Source organism: Bacillus rossius, chromosome 7, assembly GCF_032445375.1.
Source record: "Bacillus rossius redtenbacheri isolate Brsri chromosome 7, Brsri_v3, whole genome shotgun sequence".
NCBI lineage: Eukaryota > Metazoa > Arthropoda > Insecta > Phasmatodea > Bacillidae > Bacillus > Bacillus rossius.
The window spans coordinates 53,624,567-53,640,623 of record NC_086335.1 but is presented as its reverse complement, the minus strand read 5'-3'; the positions used below and the strand labels follow the sequence as shown (position 1 = coordinate 53,640,623).

General features: G+C 41.9%; 1 protein-coding gene across 1 annotated transcript; it reads right to left on the bottom strand.

Moving 5' to 3' along the window:
* Positions 1 to 1,839: 1,839 nt before the first annotated feature.
* LOC134534564 (von Willebrand factor D and EGF domain-containing protein-like) lies at positions 1,840 to 15,322 on the bottom strand. The gene is made up of 6 exons (XM_063373045.1): positions 15,027 to 15,322; positions 9,417 to 9,477; positions 7,116 to 7,458; positions 6,492 to 6,732; positions 5,785 to 6,074; positions 1,840 to 2,262 (listed from the first exon to the last, which is right to left on the bottom strand). Exons 1-6 carry the CDS (start codon positions 15,320 to 15,322, stop codon positions 1,901 to 1,903), a joined length of 1,593 nt encoding a protein of 530 aa, XP_063229115.1. The 3' UTR covers positions 1,840 to 1,900.
* Between the last annotated feature and the right edge of the window lie 735 nt (positions 15,323 to 16,057).

The window sequence follows — 16,057 nt, the reverse complement described above, 5'->3', positions numbered from 1 at the left end:
TCTACACTCTCCTGCACTCCTTAAACTGTTCTTCCCACCTCGAGTAAATAAAGTAGAACGCTGGTCAGATAAACAGTTGCACAGAAAAAAATTATTTCCGAACTTTTACAAAAGAGTCCTTTGTAAACCAGTAACCTAGATATAGTTTTCAATGCCACAATATATAGTGCAACTTTGTAAAACACATGGCTATGGTTATTATTGCATACCTACATGAAATACGTTTTTTCGAGATAATACTGACTTTTCTTACAAACATTGGCGCAGGATTTTATATTTTAATTGATGTTTCATTCAACCATGGAAAAGATAATCGAATATTCAATGTTGTAGTATGCTTATTATGTGCGCAGTTGACACTGGAATCTATTCAGGAAGCGGTTCACAAATAACTTTAACATTTGAAGCAGGGACGTCGGAACAGGGGGGGGCAGCAGGGGCGAGTCGCCCCCGTGCTGTTATGTATGGGGGGGGGGCCGAGGGTAGCATTTCGCCCCCCTCCTTTTCCCAGAATAAATGTTTGGTCCTAGTTGTGTTTTTCTCAACCAGTAGTTACAGACGTTGCATTGGTGATCACATTGATTAGAAAATCAAATTTATGATTGTCAATATACTGTAAAATGATTGCAAATTCCTAGATGGTATTTTATTTAAATTGTACTACATCTACTGCCAGAGTAGTATTTAATACATACTACGTCATCAAATTCTTGGAATCGTGTATTTAATATTGTTACGATCGCGCTTGGCTGCAGTGCTTGGCGTCACCTCGCTCGTTCGGCCTGTCTGCGCCCCCTTCCACCCGCATCCTCTCCCTGGTATCTCGTGTCATACTATCTCGCGACATCCTGACCTTCACAGCGCGCACCTGCCTAAGATCGAGTTACGTAAAAGAGGCCGCACTGCGGCATAAAAGGACTCAGACATGTTTATCGGCGCGTTTTGTGGGAACCCGATGCTTGTTGCGTTTATCGGCGTTCTTTGAACAGCCGCCGCGTCCTTCGAGGACTCACGACGCGTTTCTGGGCATTTCGACGGCGAAGGTCGCGCGATATCTCGGAGACATGCCCGATTATTCTGGACGGGAACCCAAGGGCTATATAAGGAGGTTGGGCCGACCTTCGAGTTGAGTTCAGTAGAGAGTTCAGTGGGGAGTTCTCCCGCGGCGGAGTTTCCGGGCGATAGTGCCGCGGGTCGGCAGAGTGGCGAAGTCCTTGGATGAAGGTTCCAGGGCAGGGAGTGAGTGAGTTCAGTAAAGTCGGGAGTTTCCGGGCGATAGAGTCGCGGGCGCGGCGGAGTCCCGAGTGAGGTTGCGAGTGAGTCGTCGTGTGGGATCTCGGCGAAGGGTGTGACGGCGGCGGCGGAGTGCGGCGACGGAGTCCCGCGGCGGAGACCCACGAGGGGTGCTGCGGCGAGAGTTGCACCGGAAGTGCGGCCCAGCGAGGTGTGTGAAAGGAGTGACTGGGGAATTGACATTTCTTTACGTGTAATTAATAATCTGCCAATTTTGAAGATTATTTGTAAGTGACAAGTAGTGGTAATAAATAAAACTGTGTGTGTGTGATAAAAATCTTTAATTGGGCTATCCTTTACGAACCTGCGGTAAATCGTAATAATATTTTGGTTCGGGAACTCATTAAATAGCACAATTTTGCATCTAATATTCCAAATTTTTCCGAGGGAGAGCCCCCGGATCCCCCGCTCTAGAACTGAGGTAAGTGTGATACATCTTTTCGCCCCCCCCCCCCCTTCCCAACTCATGAAAACGTTCCGACGTCCCTGATTTGAAGGTTGCTGGGACAACACAAAGCAGGGTAAGGATCCGGACAAGTGTGCAGGTGTATACATGTTGTTTATTGGTTAGGTAAGCTCATGGTACAAAGAAGCGTCGGCTCGGGGCTCAGAGGCGCCTCACGCACTTGTTGCGGGCCCGGCTGGAGCGGTCCTTGACGTGGCCCGGCAGGCAGAGGCAGAGGTTGGGCGACGAGCACACGGCGTTTACGCACGCCGGCTCGCAGACCGGGGCGCACTGCGGGCCCGAGTAGCCGGGCCGGCAGGCGCACGTGCCGGGCGCCGTGCACTCCCCATGCACGCAGGGCGGGTCGCAGGCGGGAACGCACCCTCCCGTGCGGTCGTCTCTGGCGTGGCCCGGCAGGCAGGCGCAGGCGCCCGGGGCCACGCAGCTGCCCCCGGCGCCGCAGCCACCCGGGCAGTCGGGCACGCACCGGTTCCCCTCCCGCGTCGCGGGGTCCTTCTTGTACCCTGCGCGGCAGCGTCGCAACCACACAGGGTTGGGGAAAAACAACCACCTGGTTTTGACGTGACAACGTCTAATAAATCGATGAACGCCGGCTGCACGCACGAAAATTGTCCCGTTACGCTGTGTCCCATTACGCTCATTATACGCTTGCGCCGCATCTATCTCTCTTCCACTCGATGGAACAACCATCGATTTTGACTTTTTCCGAGGCACATTTAACTTGAAACACTCCCATTTGTTTCCTACTTTTCCTATCATCGACCTATCCTTAACAGAACAACACAGATTGGAAGAAGTTAAAAAACCAAACATGTATAAAAGTTATAGTTAAAATAATCTGTTCGTTAAAGTAATAAACATATTTGAATTAATGAGTGCAAATAAAAGTAAATTTGTCAATTAAATTGTAGATTTTATTTCACTCCTTCTTTGTATCCATACAAAATAGTGATAATTCAACAAAAATTATTCAATTTTATTCATGAAAGTATGCAATCATTTCATCAATGTTTTGTAATGACGATGTCAAGTTAAACTATCGTCCGTAAACCGACTTTACAGACAACCAATTTTTTTTGTTTAAAACCGCTTTTTTATTACATTAGTTACTCCAGTTCTCAGCACGTTCAAATGAAACCAATACAGCATCCCGCTTTCCAGTGGCGTAGCCAGGATTTGTGTATGGGGGGTGTTAAGTTTAAATACTGTAATGGTAAAAATTTTATTAATTTTAATATGAAATTTGTTTGAGTGATGAATACGAAAATAATTAAAGATTTGGTGCTAGGGGGGGGGGTTAACTCCCCCCCCCCCTTGGCTACGCCCCTGCGTAGACCCATGCCTCACATACAGTGGCGTAGCCAGGATTTGTGTATGGGGGTGTTAAGAAGCATGGCCCCCCCCTCCCGTATTATAGCGGTGGGTGGGGTCCGGGGGTCCTCCCCCGGGAAAATTTGGATTTTAAGGTGTAAAATAGTGCTATTTTAGCAGTTTTCGGTACTTAAATTTAAATATTGTAATTGTAAAATTTTTATTAATTTTAATATGAAATTTGTTTGAGTGATGAATAAGAAATTAATTAAATATTTGTTGCTAAGGGGGGGGGGGGTTGAACCCCTAAAACCCCCCCTGGCTACGCCACTGCCGCTTTCTGCCACTGATGTTGAACCAGAAAAAGTTATAACATAAAAGAAGTTAAGTCCAGCAATTCTGCACATCGCTAACATTTTTTGCTATTAGAATGGAATCAAGATCTTTCATAAAAAAAATTAAGATATTTTATTTAAAAATACATTATTAAAAATCATTTGGATTTTTTATAAATACCACTAGGTTTAAACCATTGTGGTTTAATCCAGCCAACCCTGCAACCAGATGAATATCTAACACATACATACTTGGTTATACAGAAGCTACAAACCACCTCAACACCAAAAATGTATAATGAAATTTTCTTTATCATCATAGCCTAGATTGTGGAAGAGGACTGGCAGGTTTCTTTGGACGGTGTCGGCGCTTGTTGCACACATTGCACGATGGACCTGAATACTTCCCAGTGAAGTGGCAGTGGGCATGTACTTCTACATTGGTTTGAGTTAAGGTGGCGGAGCGGTAGCAGCAGACATCTACAGTTTCATTACTCAACTTTCCCAGAAGTTTTAGTAGTCCTATTGAGACCCCAATATTTTATATCATGCTTTGAAACAATTGAATACCAACATTGCGAACGGAGCCACCAAGTTTAGTAAGCTACGAACCACATGACTACCAACATGGAGAATTAAGACAATTGTACCTCAAAAACCTCAGTGATTATTTAAAAAGCTACAAATACTTTACAACCCCCAAAATTTTATAGTAGGCTTTGAAACACTAGAGAACATACAAGGTGGCTTAATACAACAGCATCACCAAGTTTAATTTGTGGGCTACGAACCATTTGATTACCGACAAGGATGCTTAAGATGATGGGATCTTCAAGAATGGGCTCGAAAAATTAGGATGTACATCACAAAATGAAGACATTGGGCGACAAGTCTTCTAAGACCTCCAAGATTGTATAGTGGATTTAAAGCCACTTAAATACCAACAAAGAGGCGAATATCAACGATGTTACCACTTACGTCTCCAAGATAATTTAGTGGACTCCGAAACCCATAGAGGAGACAATTTGTGCATTCTTTCACTAAGACCGGGGGCACGTTGATGCGCAGGTGTCGCAGGCAAGGCAACTTAGTGTCTGTTGTCCATTTTCAGTGGAAGGGGGAAGGAGGGGAACATCGCGAATTGAGACACAAAGCAGGGCAGGGCAGGACAATACATGCTGTGCCACACGTGCCCACTTTTGGACCTCACACACGCTTTCCTTCATATCTAAGTTAGTGCCATTTGATTGTGTTCATTGGCTACTATCTTGTTGGTGAAAATTCCTCATGAGGTCCTCTTTTTGTCTTATACTCATTTCACCCCCCCCCCCCCTCTCAAAACACAATGTTTTTCCTTCCTTAAGGGGCCTGCGTAGTCAGGGGTGTATTGTGGTAGTGAAGCGGGATTGTTAAATACAATGCTCAAAGGTGCTATTAGCACGGTGTCACAACTAAGAGCAGGGACTGACGCGCAGTCTACTCGTTGTGGATAAGGAAAGTATGAAATATGAGCAATAGCATAGCAATAGCAATAGCATTATATGGCATAAGAATGAGTCCCCTGAGTGCTTTGAAGAATATGAACTGCATTTTTCAAGCATTTGAGCCATTTTCACTTTTTAAGTTCTGTTTAAAAAGGAAATACGGGAACACAACTACTAATACACCTTAGCTTAATGTAGTTTTTTTTTCTGGAGCACTGCACAAATCCTTATGTGTGCCCAGGTAGGTGGGGACCTTAACATGTGCTGGAGTAATAATAATATTTCTAACTCAGTATCCGAATCTGACTCAGAGATTTTAACTAGGTCAGCCAAAATGCCGACCATTGCCACCAAGTAAAGTGGCTCCACAAATTTTAAACCTAACTCAAAGCATGGTCTTCTTCAATTTCCTCACAGAACTTCCATCCAAAATAAGCTGACAATTGTGCCCTGCCATTGGAAACCAGTTGCCAAGAAATATTTTGTAATACTACAAGACGATATTGGAACATTGTACAACACATGGCTCTGGAATTTTGCTATATATGAAATAGGTTTTTCTAGAAAATACTGAGTGTGTGTGTTTTTTTTTTTACAAAAATTGGTGCATAATTTTATATATTTTTTATTAATTGGACTTTATTTTGTCAATGTGCGCATTTAATACTGGAACACTATTCAGTCAACGGTTAACAAATATCCTTAACTGTCGGACTTACTGGGACAACACAAAGTATAAATTGCCCGGGTAAGAATCCGAAAAAAGTATTTTGTAGTGATAAAGTTGTTGTCATGTAATTGTACAAATTTACAAATATCTGTAATTTCCAATGATTATTTTATGTTCCACTTGTAAACAAAAAAATATGATTGTATTGCCAGCGCGCATACATACCCGCGTGGCAGGTGCATACGTCCCTGCCTGTGCACTCCCCATTCACACAGCCCGCGGCGCAGGTGGGCAGGCAGGCATTGGAGGAGGCGTTGCCACGCGTGTCCTTGGCGTAGCCCGGGTCGCAGGTGCACTCGCCCGGGGCGGTGCACGCGCCATTCACGCACCCACCGGGGCACAGCGGCACACACGTGACATTGGTCGCGCCGCTAGCGTACCCCTTCTTGCAGGCGCACGTGTCCGGGGCGACGCAGACGGCGTTCACGCAGGCCTTGGCGCAGGTCGGGCGGCATCTGGAGGCAATTCTGTACTTGTAAGAACAATCTTCCTTTGGAAAACAGTTGCCAAGAAATAGCTCGTAACATTGTAACTTCGTACAAGCCATGGCTATGGTTATTTTTGCATTTACGAAATAATACTGAGTTTAAATTCAAGCATAATGTTTTCAACCATACAAAATATAGTCGAATTCTCAATATTTGAACTTTATTCTGTATCAATATGCTTATTAATGTGCGCAGTTAACACTGGAAAGCTATTCGGTGAAATATTTACAAATAGCACTATTTGAGGTACTGGGACAACACAAAGAATAAATGTCTGGGAAGAAACCGAACCCAGTATTACTGCGGAACACCATTTTGCAGTGGGACAGTTGTACATGTTTTATATGAATATTTCTGCCACCAGTGTGGTCTCAACCACCGCACCTGTGCGCCGCCCTGCGGTCCTTCTTGTAGCCCGGCCGGCAGCTGCAGGTGTTGGGCGCCGTGCAGGTGCCGTGCTCGCAGGGCGGAGCGCACTGCGGGTCGCAGATCCTGCTGCTGGGATCCTTGTTCCTCTTGGCGTGGCCGTCCAGGCAGCTGCAGGTGTCGGGCGCCGTGCAGGCCGCGTTCACACAGCCTCCCCGGCAGACAGGAGCACACTTCCCTTCCGCGTCCTTGGCATGGCCTGCGAGTCGAACAAGATCCTCCTTGGAAGCCAACTGTATCGTACAACACACCGATCAACTTAAAAAAAAAATAATACGAAAAGGCAGTTATGGGGACTGCCCACAGAAGTGAAAATTTAATTTTTTTTTTTTTAATGTGTAACATGACATCATTTCTAAGTCAAATGTACGTAAGAAAATGATTTTGGTATTATATCACTAGCATGTCGGTGACGCGAACTCACAAGATTTTACCCGTCCAAAAAAGAGTCCAACACGCACATGATGCAGTCGAGTATATACAATGTATTAGTGTATTAGTGTATATATGCGTATACATGTACACAGGCTGCTGCGATTCGCCAGTCTGGCGCAACACCGCTGAAGCAAGGAAGAAACGGACCTGCATTGCACTTGCAGACACCAGGGGCGGTGCAGTTGCCGTTGGCGCAGCCGCCCTCGCAGACGGGCGCGCAGATCTTGCCGTCGGCGGAGTAGCCCGGGTTGCAGAGGCAGGTGTCGCTGCCGGCGGTGCAGCGGCCGTTGAGGCAGGAGCGCGGGCAGGTGGGCACGCAGCTGCCGCTGCGGTCGAGCGCGTGGCTCCGGTGGCAGCTGCAGTTGCCCGGGCTGGCGCAGTTCCCGTGCAGGCAGGGCCCCGGGCAGACGGGCGCGCACCGGTCGCTGCGGCTCCTGCGGTAGCCAGGGCAGCAGTACGGGACCGTCACGTACTCGCGCACCGTCCCCGTCTGTGGGCACATCACCAACGCCGTCTTCCCACGTGTACACTCTGCAGTTTGTAATTCACATGAAAACAACTGTAATACAGGTTTCTATTTTTTTTTTCCTAACCTAAATTAAAACTAAGTGTGTTTGGGAGGGTTATGGGTTAGGGAGAGACTCTAAATGCGTCTCAGGCCAAAGCCTATACGCTCTAATCATGCAGGGGTTAAGCCATGCGGGAGAGGGAGCATGCATTGTGTGCTAGGAGGGGGATTGGCTAGCCATGGCAGCGATTGGCGCCATGACTAACTCCCCTCACTGACTATTCTAGACTATAAACTAGATAAGTTGGGCCCAGGTAAAACCTGCATAGACACAGGGAATACCCTGGGCACTTACATGCGGGAAGCAAAAATTCGATTATTGGCGAGCAGGTTGAATATGGGAGTCTTACCCGTGCATATATACTTTGTGTTGTCCTAGTACCTGCTATAGTTAAAAGTTGTTTGTAAACAGTTCACTGAATAGCTTTCCAGAAATAACTGCGAACATTAATAAGCATGATACAACAAAATAAAGTCAAATGATTGAATTATCGATTATATTTTACATGGTTAGAAAAAAATATTGCTTTGAATGAAACATCAATAAAAATATAAAATTATGCAGAAATGTACGTAAGAAAAATATATTTAATATATGCAAAACTAACCATAGACATGTGTTTTACAAAGTTACAATATATTTCATGTAAATTACAAACTATTTGTTTGAAACTGGTTTCCAAAGAAATCTTTTTGTAAAAGTACAGAAATATTTTTCTGCATATACTCGAACTGCATTATGTTAACTTAGTGTGCACACCCACAAAATATTACAGTCCTGAACTTACTATTTTAACAAAGAAATATCAGTTATAAAAGATAAAATTTCTAATGGCTTAAAGCGTTTTTATCCATAATGTCGTATTATGGTTATCTGAAAGCGACTAGAAATTCGACTTAATGTTTTCTCGTGGTGATAAAAAAGAAAACAAAAAATTGCAACATTCAAACACAACTGTATCTTTTTTCCTTCTTGGCTTCAACCCCATTGACCTTAATCTGGTTTTGTGCTCCCCTACTCTTTCGAGGTGGACAATGAAGAATATTCCACGTATTGGAGAAAAATAAAAGTAAAGGAGCCATCTTGGATTCAACAGTTTTTATGTCATTAAAAAAATTCCTTTATTATAAATTTTTAAAACTTTATCTTCAAATGGCTTAATTTATCTGAATGCCTGCAATTTTACAGAGACTGGCTGCATTCAATATTTTTACCTGTTAAATTTTAAATCTTTCGCATTCTAAATTGACTTTAATTTTTTTAATGGCCAAATAAAAATTAATATATATTAGGCTATAAACAACTTTAATATTGTCTCAGATAATTAATTTATGAGTATTTTCTCCGTGAACGAAGGTATTTTAGGCTTTTTTGTTTTAGCTGTGTTAAAACAAGCATAATTGTATAACCAACTTGTTTTTATTTGCACATAATCTCGTGGTTCCAAATAACCAGCTATCTCTACCATTAATGTTTAAGCGAGTGTATCAGAGGTGTTATTTTACCAATTTCTGGATTCATATATTATTTAACCTATTTATAGTAGCAAAATGTGGAAATTTTTATTTGATTCCAAATGGCAATGAGCAACTATGAACCTTCATACAGACTTAGGTGGAGCAGTGGTAAAATGCCTAACTCGAACTCCGGTATTGATAACTGTTACGGGCCCCCTATATACGGGCTTTTATTATGTCCCGAGATAACTCCAGAAAATGCTGGAATTTTCCTTACCAAGTGTGTGTTCCTTCCATTTGTGTTGTTGATTGTCCTGCCTCTGTCTCTAATCACCCTGTTGTTGACAATAGATTATATCAAATAGATATATAGTTGTATAGTATATGATAAAAGGCTAATAAAGAAAGCTACAATCTCGTACCTCATTTGCGGCAATAATTCCATTAAGGCTGTCATTCCGCACATCACGAGAAGTTGGACGGCTGTGAACATAGGCGTAGTAATAAGTACACATTCATAAACATAAACTATAATGTAAGTATATACAATGCAATGAAACTCTTATTTACTGTTTGAGACATTAAAAATAATTTCTGAGTTTGTCGAACATTTTAGTTATTCTTGCTTTTACCACAAATGATTAAATTTTAATTTGTATTTTAAATTGTTCATACAAATTCTTCTATATTTTTTTAGTGGGCTAGTTATACCTCAGGGATTTGATAACACTAGAAATAAACTGGCTCCAAAAATTAGTTTAGGCATAATATGCATACAACGATATATTTAGCAGTTTAGCTTATCCTACAAGGATAGTAAACCGAGTCTTTCCAGACAATGATCGTTTAAGCTTTGCACTCCAGCGGGCTTAATTCGTAATGATTTATGATCTCAAATAGCTACGAATTCCAGGGGCGTACACCAGTTTCTAAGCAATTCTAAGCAGAGATTAGAGAAAGTTACAGATGGAGCATAAGCTCTGAGCACTGAGGCCAGTTTGTTCACGTAAGAAGATGGCTGCCATTTGTTTATATAGTATATAGAAATGTAGTTTACTAAATACTCTTGTACACAATCATTTTTCTCGAGTCAACAGTCTTTATTTGTTTAATATTCATGCACTTTTCCATCACCATACATACATCACTAATGAGAAAATGCGATTATCTTCATGGAACAATATGGCGGCGACCTGCTTCCCCCTTACGTCCCATGGCTTCAGCAGAGATACCTACAAACTGTGTTTATGCTCCATCTGTAACTTTCTCTAATCTCTGATTCTAAGCAATCCTAATAAATCTATCATTACCACAACGAAGGGAAACAATTTCAAAGCAAACAGCAGGCAAAGAGGTTCTATCCCTACCCCTGCCCCCATTTTTCTAATGAAATTCTGTGTATTCTACTAAAGAAACCTGCTTTTAAATTTTTTTTTATAAATAGCAAAAAAAGGGAAGACGGATTGTGGGTGCCGACAAATTGTTTCTGCACCCATAGTTTTTTTGTGGAATTCAGGGGAAATTGGAGGTATGTTTATGAAAATTGTTCCTACGTGTTAAATTATTCTTAAAAATTTAACAGTTCGGACTCACTTGTTTTTGTAACACTGATTCAGGGTCGTTGCCAAGGGAGGGGGGGTTTAGGGGTTCAACCCCCCCCCCCCCCCCCCTAGAACCAAAAATTTAATTAATTTCTTATTGATCACTCAAACAAATTTCATATTAAAATTAATAAAAATTTTACCATTACAATATTTAAATTTAAGAACCGAAAACTGCTAAAATATCACTATTTTACACCTTAAAATCCAAATTTTCCCAGGGGAGGACCTCGCTTTATTACGGGGGGAGGGGGGGCATGCATCTTAACAACCCCCATACACAAATCCTGGCTACGCCACTGCACTGATTTGCTCTTTAGTTGTTGATTTATTACATTTTGCTCTTTCCTTTGAATTTTAAAAAGAAAGTTTACCACTCAAATCTCTCTATGAGTGAAATTATGTTGGGCATTTGTATCTCAGATTAGTTATAGTTATTATAAAAATGAGTGTTAAAAAACATTTAATACACATATTTACAATGTTTTTATCTTTTAAATCTTTATTAACTTTTTTATTCTATGCTTCAAACTCTCTCCTAGTTGCGATGTGCTGTAACGTTGCTGAAAATCGTAATGGCACAATATTAAAATCATCTGGAAAATAGATAATTACTTACGCTGTCTTGCAGTGTGTTGGTGGATCATTATTGTCTTCTATTGAAATTTTCATGGTTATAACTTCCACTTGGTTAAATTATTGCATAAAAAACATTAAGTTATGATATTTTTAGTTGTATCTGAAATATACAGTTTTTGTTTTGTTTTGTTTTTCTTGTCAAAGGTTTTGAATTTTAATATTCAATAGAACACTTAAACAGTGCACAAAGAGAAGTGGATTAAAATAGAGTTAGATGTTTCTTATTTTTAATATTTTTGTTGGATTAACTAGTGATTTCTTTACAGTTTATTATGTTTATAATTTAACAAAATCAAAACATATTTTACTGTTAACTGTGAGTTAAAATTGGAATAATGAAGCATATTAAAAGCCGAGTTTAAAACTTGCTTACATCATAGCATCATGGATTTCAATTACAAAATCTGTGAGTTCTTCTCAGAACCGGCATTAACAAATAATATGTAAACTAGCCTATGCTACTTACTATGGTTGAGTAAAATTTTACGAAAAGATCTAGCATTTCAAGACTACACACTATATTTTTGAGGCTCAGTGACATAGCTCGACTACTATGAAGATGTTGGAAATTAGGGAGGCGAGACCATTTATTAAGAGGTTGCGAGAAAGTGTGTTGGGGTTTCATGGTGGTATAGGATGAGTGGTGGGAGGCTTCTTGTCACACATGTCTACCCCCCCCCCCCCCCCCAATTATAAATTTTACTGTCCCACCTTTAAATTTCGCATCCCAACAATAAATCTCCCTTCCTCCGTCTATTAATCTCCCATCCCAACATATCAATTTCCCTTCCCTATCTATCAACTGATGCTCACACATACATTTCCCTGTCCCACCTATCAATTTAACCGCCCCATTTATCAACCCCCCCCCCCCCGTGCCCCTTATTAATGTCCACACTACAAGCTACAACCTCCCTTCCCCACCTATCATTCACCCACCCTCCAAACATCAATTTCCCCATCCCACCTATTAGGAATGGCCCTGTGGCAGGTTCTAGGTTGTGGTGCATGTTGTGCGCCAACCGCCATATTAGAATCTGTCTTCATGGTCGCTAACTTGGATGACCTTAATATTGACCTATGACCTTGACCTTAACTTCGGTGGCCATTTTGGATCCATTTCGTTTTCTGCCATCTTGGTTTCTAGAAATTTCTGCAATTTTGAATCCTAGAACCAGTTTACCATCAGCAGTGCAGAACCTGATGACATCGTTGATGACAGCGGTGAATTCGATGGCATCGTTGACGACAGTGGAGAGTTTGATGGTACCGGAGACCTCAATGGCAGCGACGCGATGGCACCGCAGATCCCGATGGCATCTGTGATAACAGTTGCAGAGAAGAAATCAGACGGCGATGTTCCATTGGCTGATTTTTCGCCAGAAACCTTGAATACTTCAATGAATGATGGACTTTTATCGCACCAGTGTAAGATCTGTGGTACGTTATTCACTAGAACTTCAATTCCCTTAGGCCTGAAATAGGCCTATGTCGTATTAATGCACAAAGAATACTGATTCATTGCATTAAATGTGGTATACTAATTTCACGGCTGGATAGTCTAAATAAAAATTATGAAATCTGCACTGGTTCAATGAATTGCAAGTCAGAACCTGTTTGTAAAAATTAAACTGGCTTTTGTTTTGACTCGCATCTCAAGCAGTGCCGCGAGGTCCAGACGATGAGAAACTCAGTCCAACTCTGGATGTGGTGCAGTGCGTATCGACTTGTTTGACCTGTCTGATATTTTAGTCCGGCATCTTAGAATTCTTGAGAACTCAATGGCATAATTACCATTATTAACGTCGACCTGGATAGAAGGCCTATCATCAACAGTGCAGACTTCGATTGCAACATTGCTGACATCTCCATAGATCCCAATGGCGACGACTGCGTTGACAACGAGGCAGATCCTGTTGGCAATGGTGTCAACGGTTGCGCCTACTGTTCCATCAGATCATGAGATTTTAACGTCTGCAGTGTCTTCAGCAGCGGAACAATGGAAGTCAACAGTGTCAGTGACATCGATAAAGGATGCTGCAACTTACGGTGTTCCATCATCCAACTGTACATACTGTAATAACATCAAAAACTTAAAATTCGTTATTACATAATACACGATTGTTATAATAACTATGAATGCATTAAATGTCAGTGCAACAGGTGTTGTAGTTAGTTTATACACTACGCAAACTTGAAAAGGCACACAAGGAATTGTCACAGATTGGTGGCAAATTCATCGGAATCAAACTGTATATTCTGTGGTAAGACATTAGTGCACATGTTCAGTACAAGTAATCATGGAAATATGCCACTGTCCTTTTAACGAAATTGAGAACTCTGCAGTCTGTGAAAAATGTGGTAATCAACTGACACGTTTAACTGTTCTGAAAAGACATGTCAAGTAATGCAAAGGATTCGCTTCGTAATCTAAGAAGACTGTTTATATAGAGAAATGCTAATAGTTTATTTGTTTATTGTAATTGAGGAATTTTTTTTGCAATTTTGCTGTTATATTTCTCGAACCTGTCACTTTTATGGTACATTTAATTAAATAATAATGTTTTACCTAAAATCAACATTTCTGAATTGATCAAGGATGAAACAGAGATGACATAATCAATCATTATTTTAAAATGCTATTTTTTTTATGATTTTGGAAATTTTTCGAATTTATAGCTTAAAAATTACAGACTTTCAAGATGGTGGTTAAGACATCCAACAATATGGTGGACGACCTGACAATTATTAATCACTGCACTCTAGCAGGTAGACATTAAACTAATATGATGACAGCACACTTTAGTTGATGAAAAAATTATGTTGTATCCAAGATGGCAGCCTCAAGCCGACTAAAATAAGATGGTCACCATGATTTCTACTTGCTGATGTAATATTTCTTGGTATTATTGGTGGGATGTCAGTACGCCTGTTTCTTTCATAGAGGTAAGGTCTGTCACCATTTTGATTCGAATGACATCACTGGGATCAAACCAAAGACTCCATAATGTTTTTTATTAAAATTTTATTGTTTAAATTTTGTTAAAAATTTAACATTTGTCTGGTTAAAATTGGATAATATTTACTGATTTTCAAGATGGTGGATGATTTTAAAAATTGCGGAAGTTGTTTCTGTTAAAATTTTATTAATTTTTTAATTTATCATTGTTCCCATCAAAATCGGATGAAAATTATAGATTTTCAAGATGGCGGCCATAACAAAAAAATTCAACAGTGTCACTATCATCTAAAATGGCGAAATAAAGGCGAATATTTTTATATTAAAATGTTAAAAATTAAATTTTTTATTAATTTTAAAATTTTTCCCATTAAATTCGGATAATAATTACGGATTTTCAATATGGCGACCATATCGTCAATTGCAACGATGATGTCATAATTCAAAATAGCGGAAAGTTCTAGAAGCCAAGATGGCGTAAAACAAAATGGAGAATCCAAAAATTACCACTACGTAGGTCCAAGTTCAAAGGTCAAGGTTATCCTAGATGGCCGCCATGACGACATAATACAAGATGGTGGTTGTCACCACAGGCACCACAACCTGTAACCTGCCGCGTGAGCCCCCATTCCTACACTACTACTATTAATTTCCTCATTCCACCGATCAATTCTCACACTTCATCTATCAGTTTACCCATCCCACGTATTCAATTATTTTCCACCCCCTATCAATTTCCACGCCTCCCTTCCTCACCTATCATTCACACGCCCCATCCATCCCAACTATCCACGCTCACACACAACGCCCATGCCGTGGCGGCAAGAGCTCACGGTATGGTCTCGGTGCCGCAGACGCCCGTGTTGTTCCTCTCGCGCAGCTCTCGCTCGTAGTCGCGCGCCACCTGCTGTACGCGCCGCCGCAGCTCGGGGTCCATGTCGCAAGGCAGGCCGTCGCACAGCGCCTCCCCGGCGGCAGCGGCGGCTCCCGCCAGCATCAACACGACCAGCAGCGGCGACATGGCGGCGGGGACTGCCTCCCGCCTCTCCCGCCCGCAGTTCTCGAGGGAAGCCCGGCCGCGCCCGAGCAGTTCCGAAGCTCCCCGAAGCTCACCGCTCGCTCGCGCCATTTCGGGATGCACCCTCCCCCGCACGCCAGACTCTTTTCTACTCTGCCCAACTGGGTCAGTGTAACCACTCACCACCAGGGGCGCTTGCGTCCCTGGTCAAATATTCCAGATACGAATAAAATTCAAAGCGGACCGCGAGTCCACGTGCCCAACCCCCGCATGGTAGACTCTTTTCTACTCTGTCCAACACTTCATCCAGACCATCCTCTGCCTCCTGTAAATTCCTACATGTAATGCATGCCAATTTGCATCCCGCATGAATGTGCCCAGGGTTTTTCCCTGTGTCTATGCAGGTTTTTACCTGGGCCCAACCTATCTCTAGTTATAGTCTAGGTTTAAGAGTGAGGGGAGTTATTCATGGCGCCAATCGTTTCCATGGCTGGCCAATCCCCTCCTAGCACATGATGCATGCGAACCTCTCCCTGTATGGCTAATCCCAGCATGACTAGGCGTGTAGGCTTCGGCCTGAGACGCACCTAGGTCCCTCCCTAACCCGGACCCCTACAAAATACACTTAGTTTTAGTTAGGTTAGAAAAAAAATCTCTTTTCTACTCTGCCCAACTGTTCGGCCATACCATCCCCTGGAGATATAGGGATATGCATAGAGAGATAGATAGAGAGATAGAGAATTAGAGAGAGATGCTTTGTATGTAAAAAAAAATATTGAGGCATTGCGATGCATGCCGGGCATTAGTTAGTTAGGCTATAAAATAACTACTACAAATACGAATGCT

What these genes read in the sequence shown, in the direction of transcription:
- LOC134534564 (XM_063373045.1), bottom strand. Translation starts at nt 15,322, where the DNA reads ATGGCGCGAGCGAGCGGTGAGCTTCGGGGAGCTTCGGAACTGCTCGGG. An exon ending in GAATTATTGCCGCAAATGAG is followed by an intron (nt 7,459 to 9,416) that starts GTACGAGATTGT and finishes ATGTGCCCACAG; the next exon opens with ACGGGGACGGTGCGCGAGTA. An exon ending in CGTATGCACCTGCCACGCGG is followed by an intron (nt 2,263 to 5,784) that starts GTATGTATGCGC and finishes GCTGCCGCGCAG; the next exon opens with GGTACAAGAAGGACCCCGCG.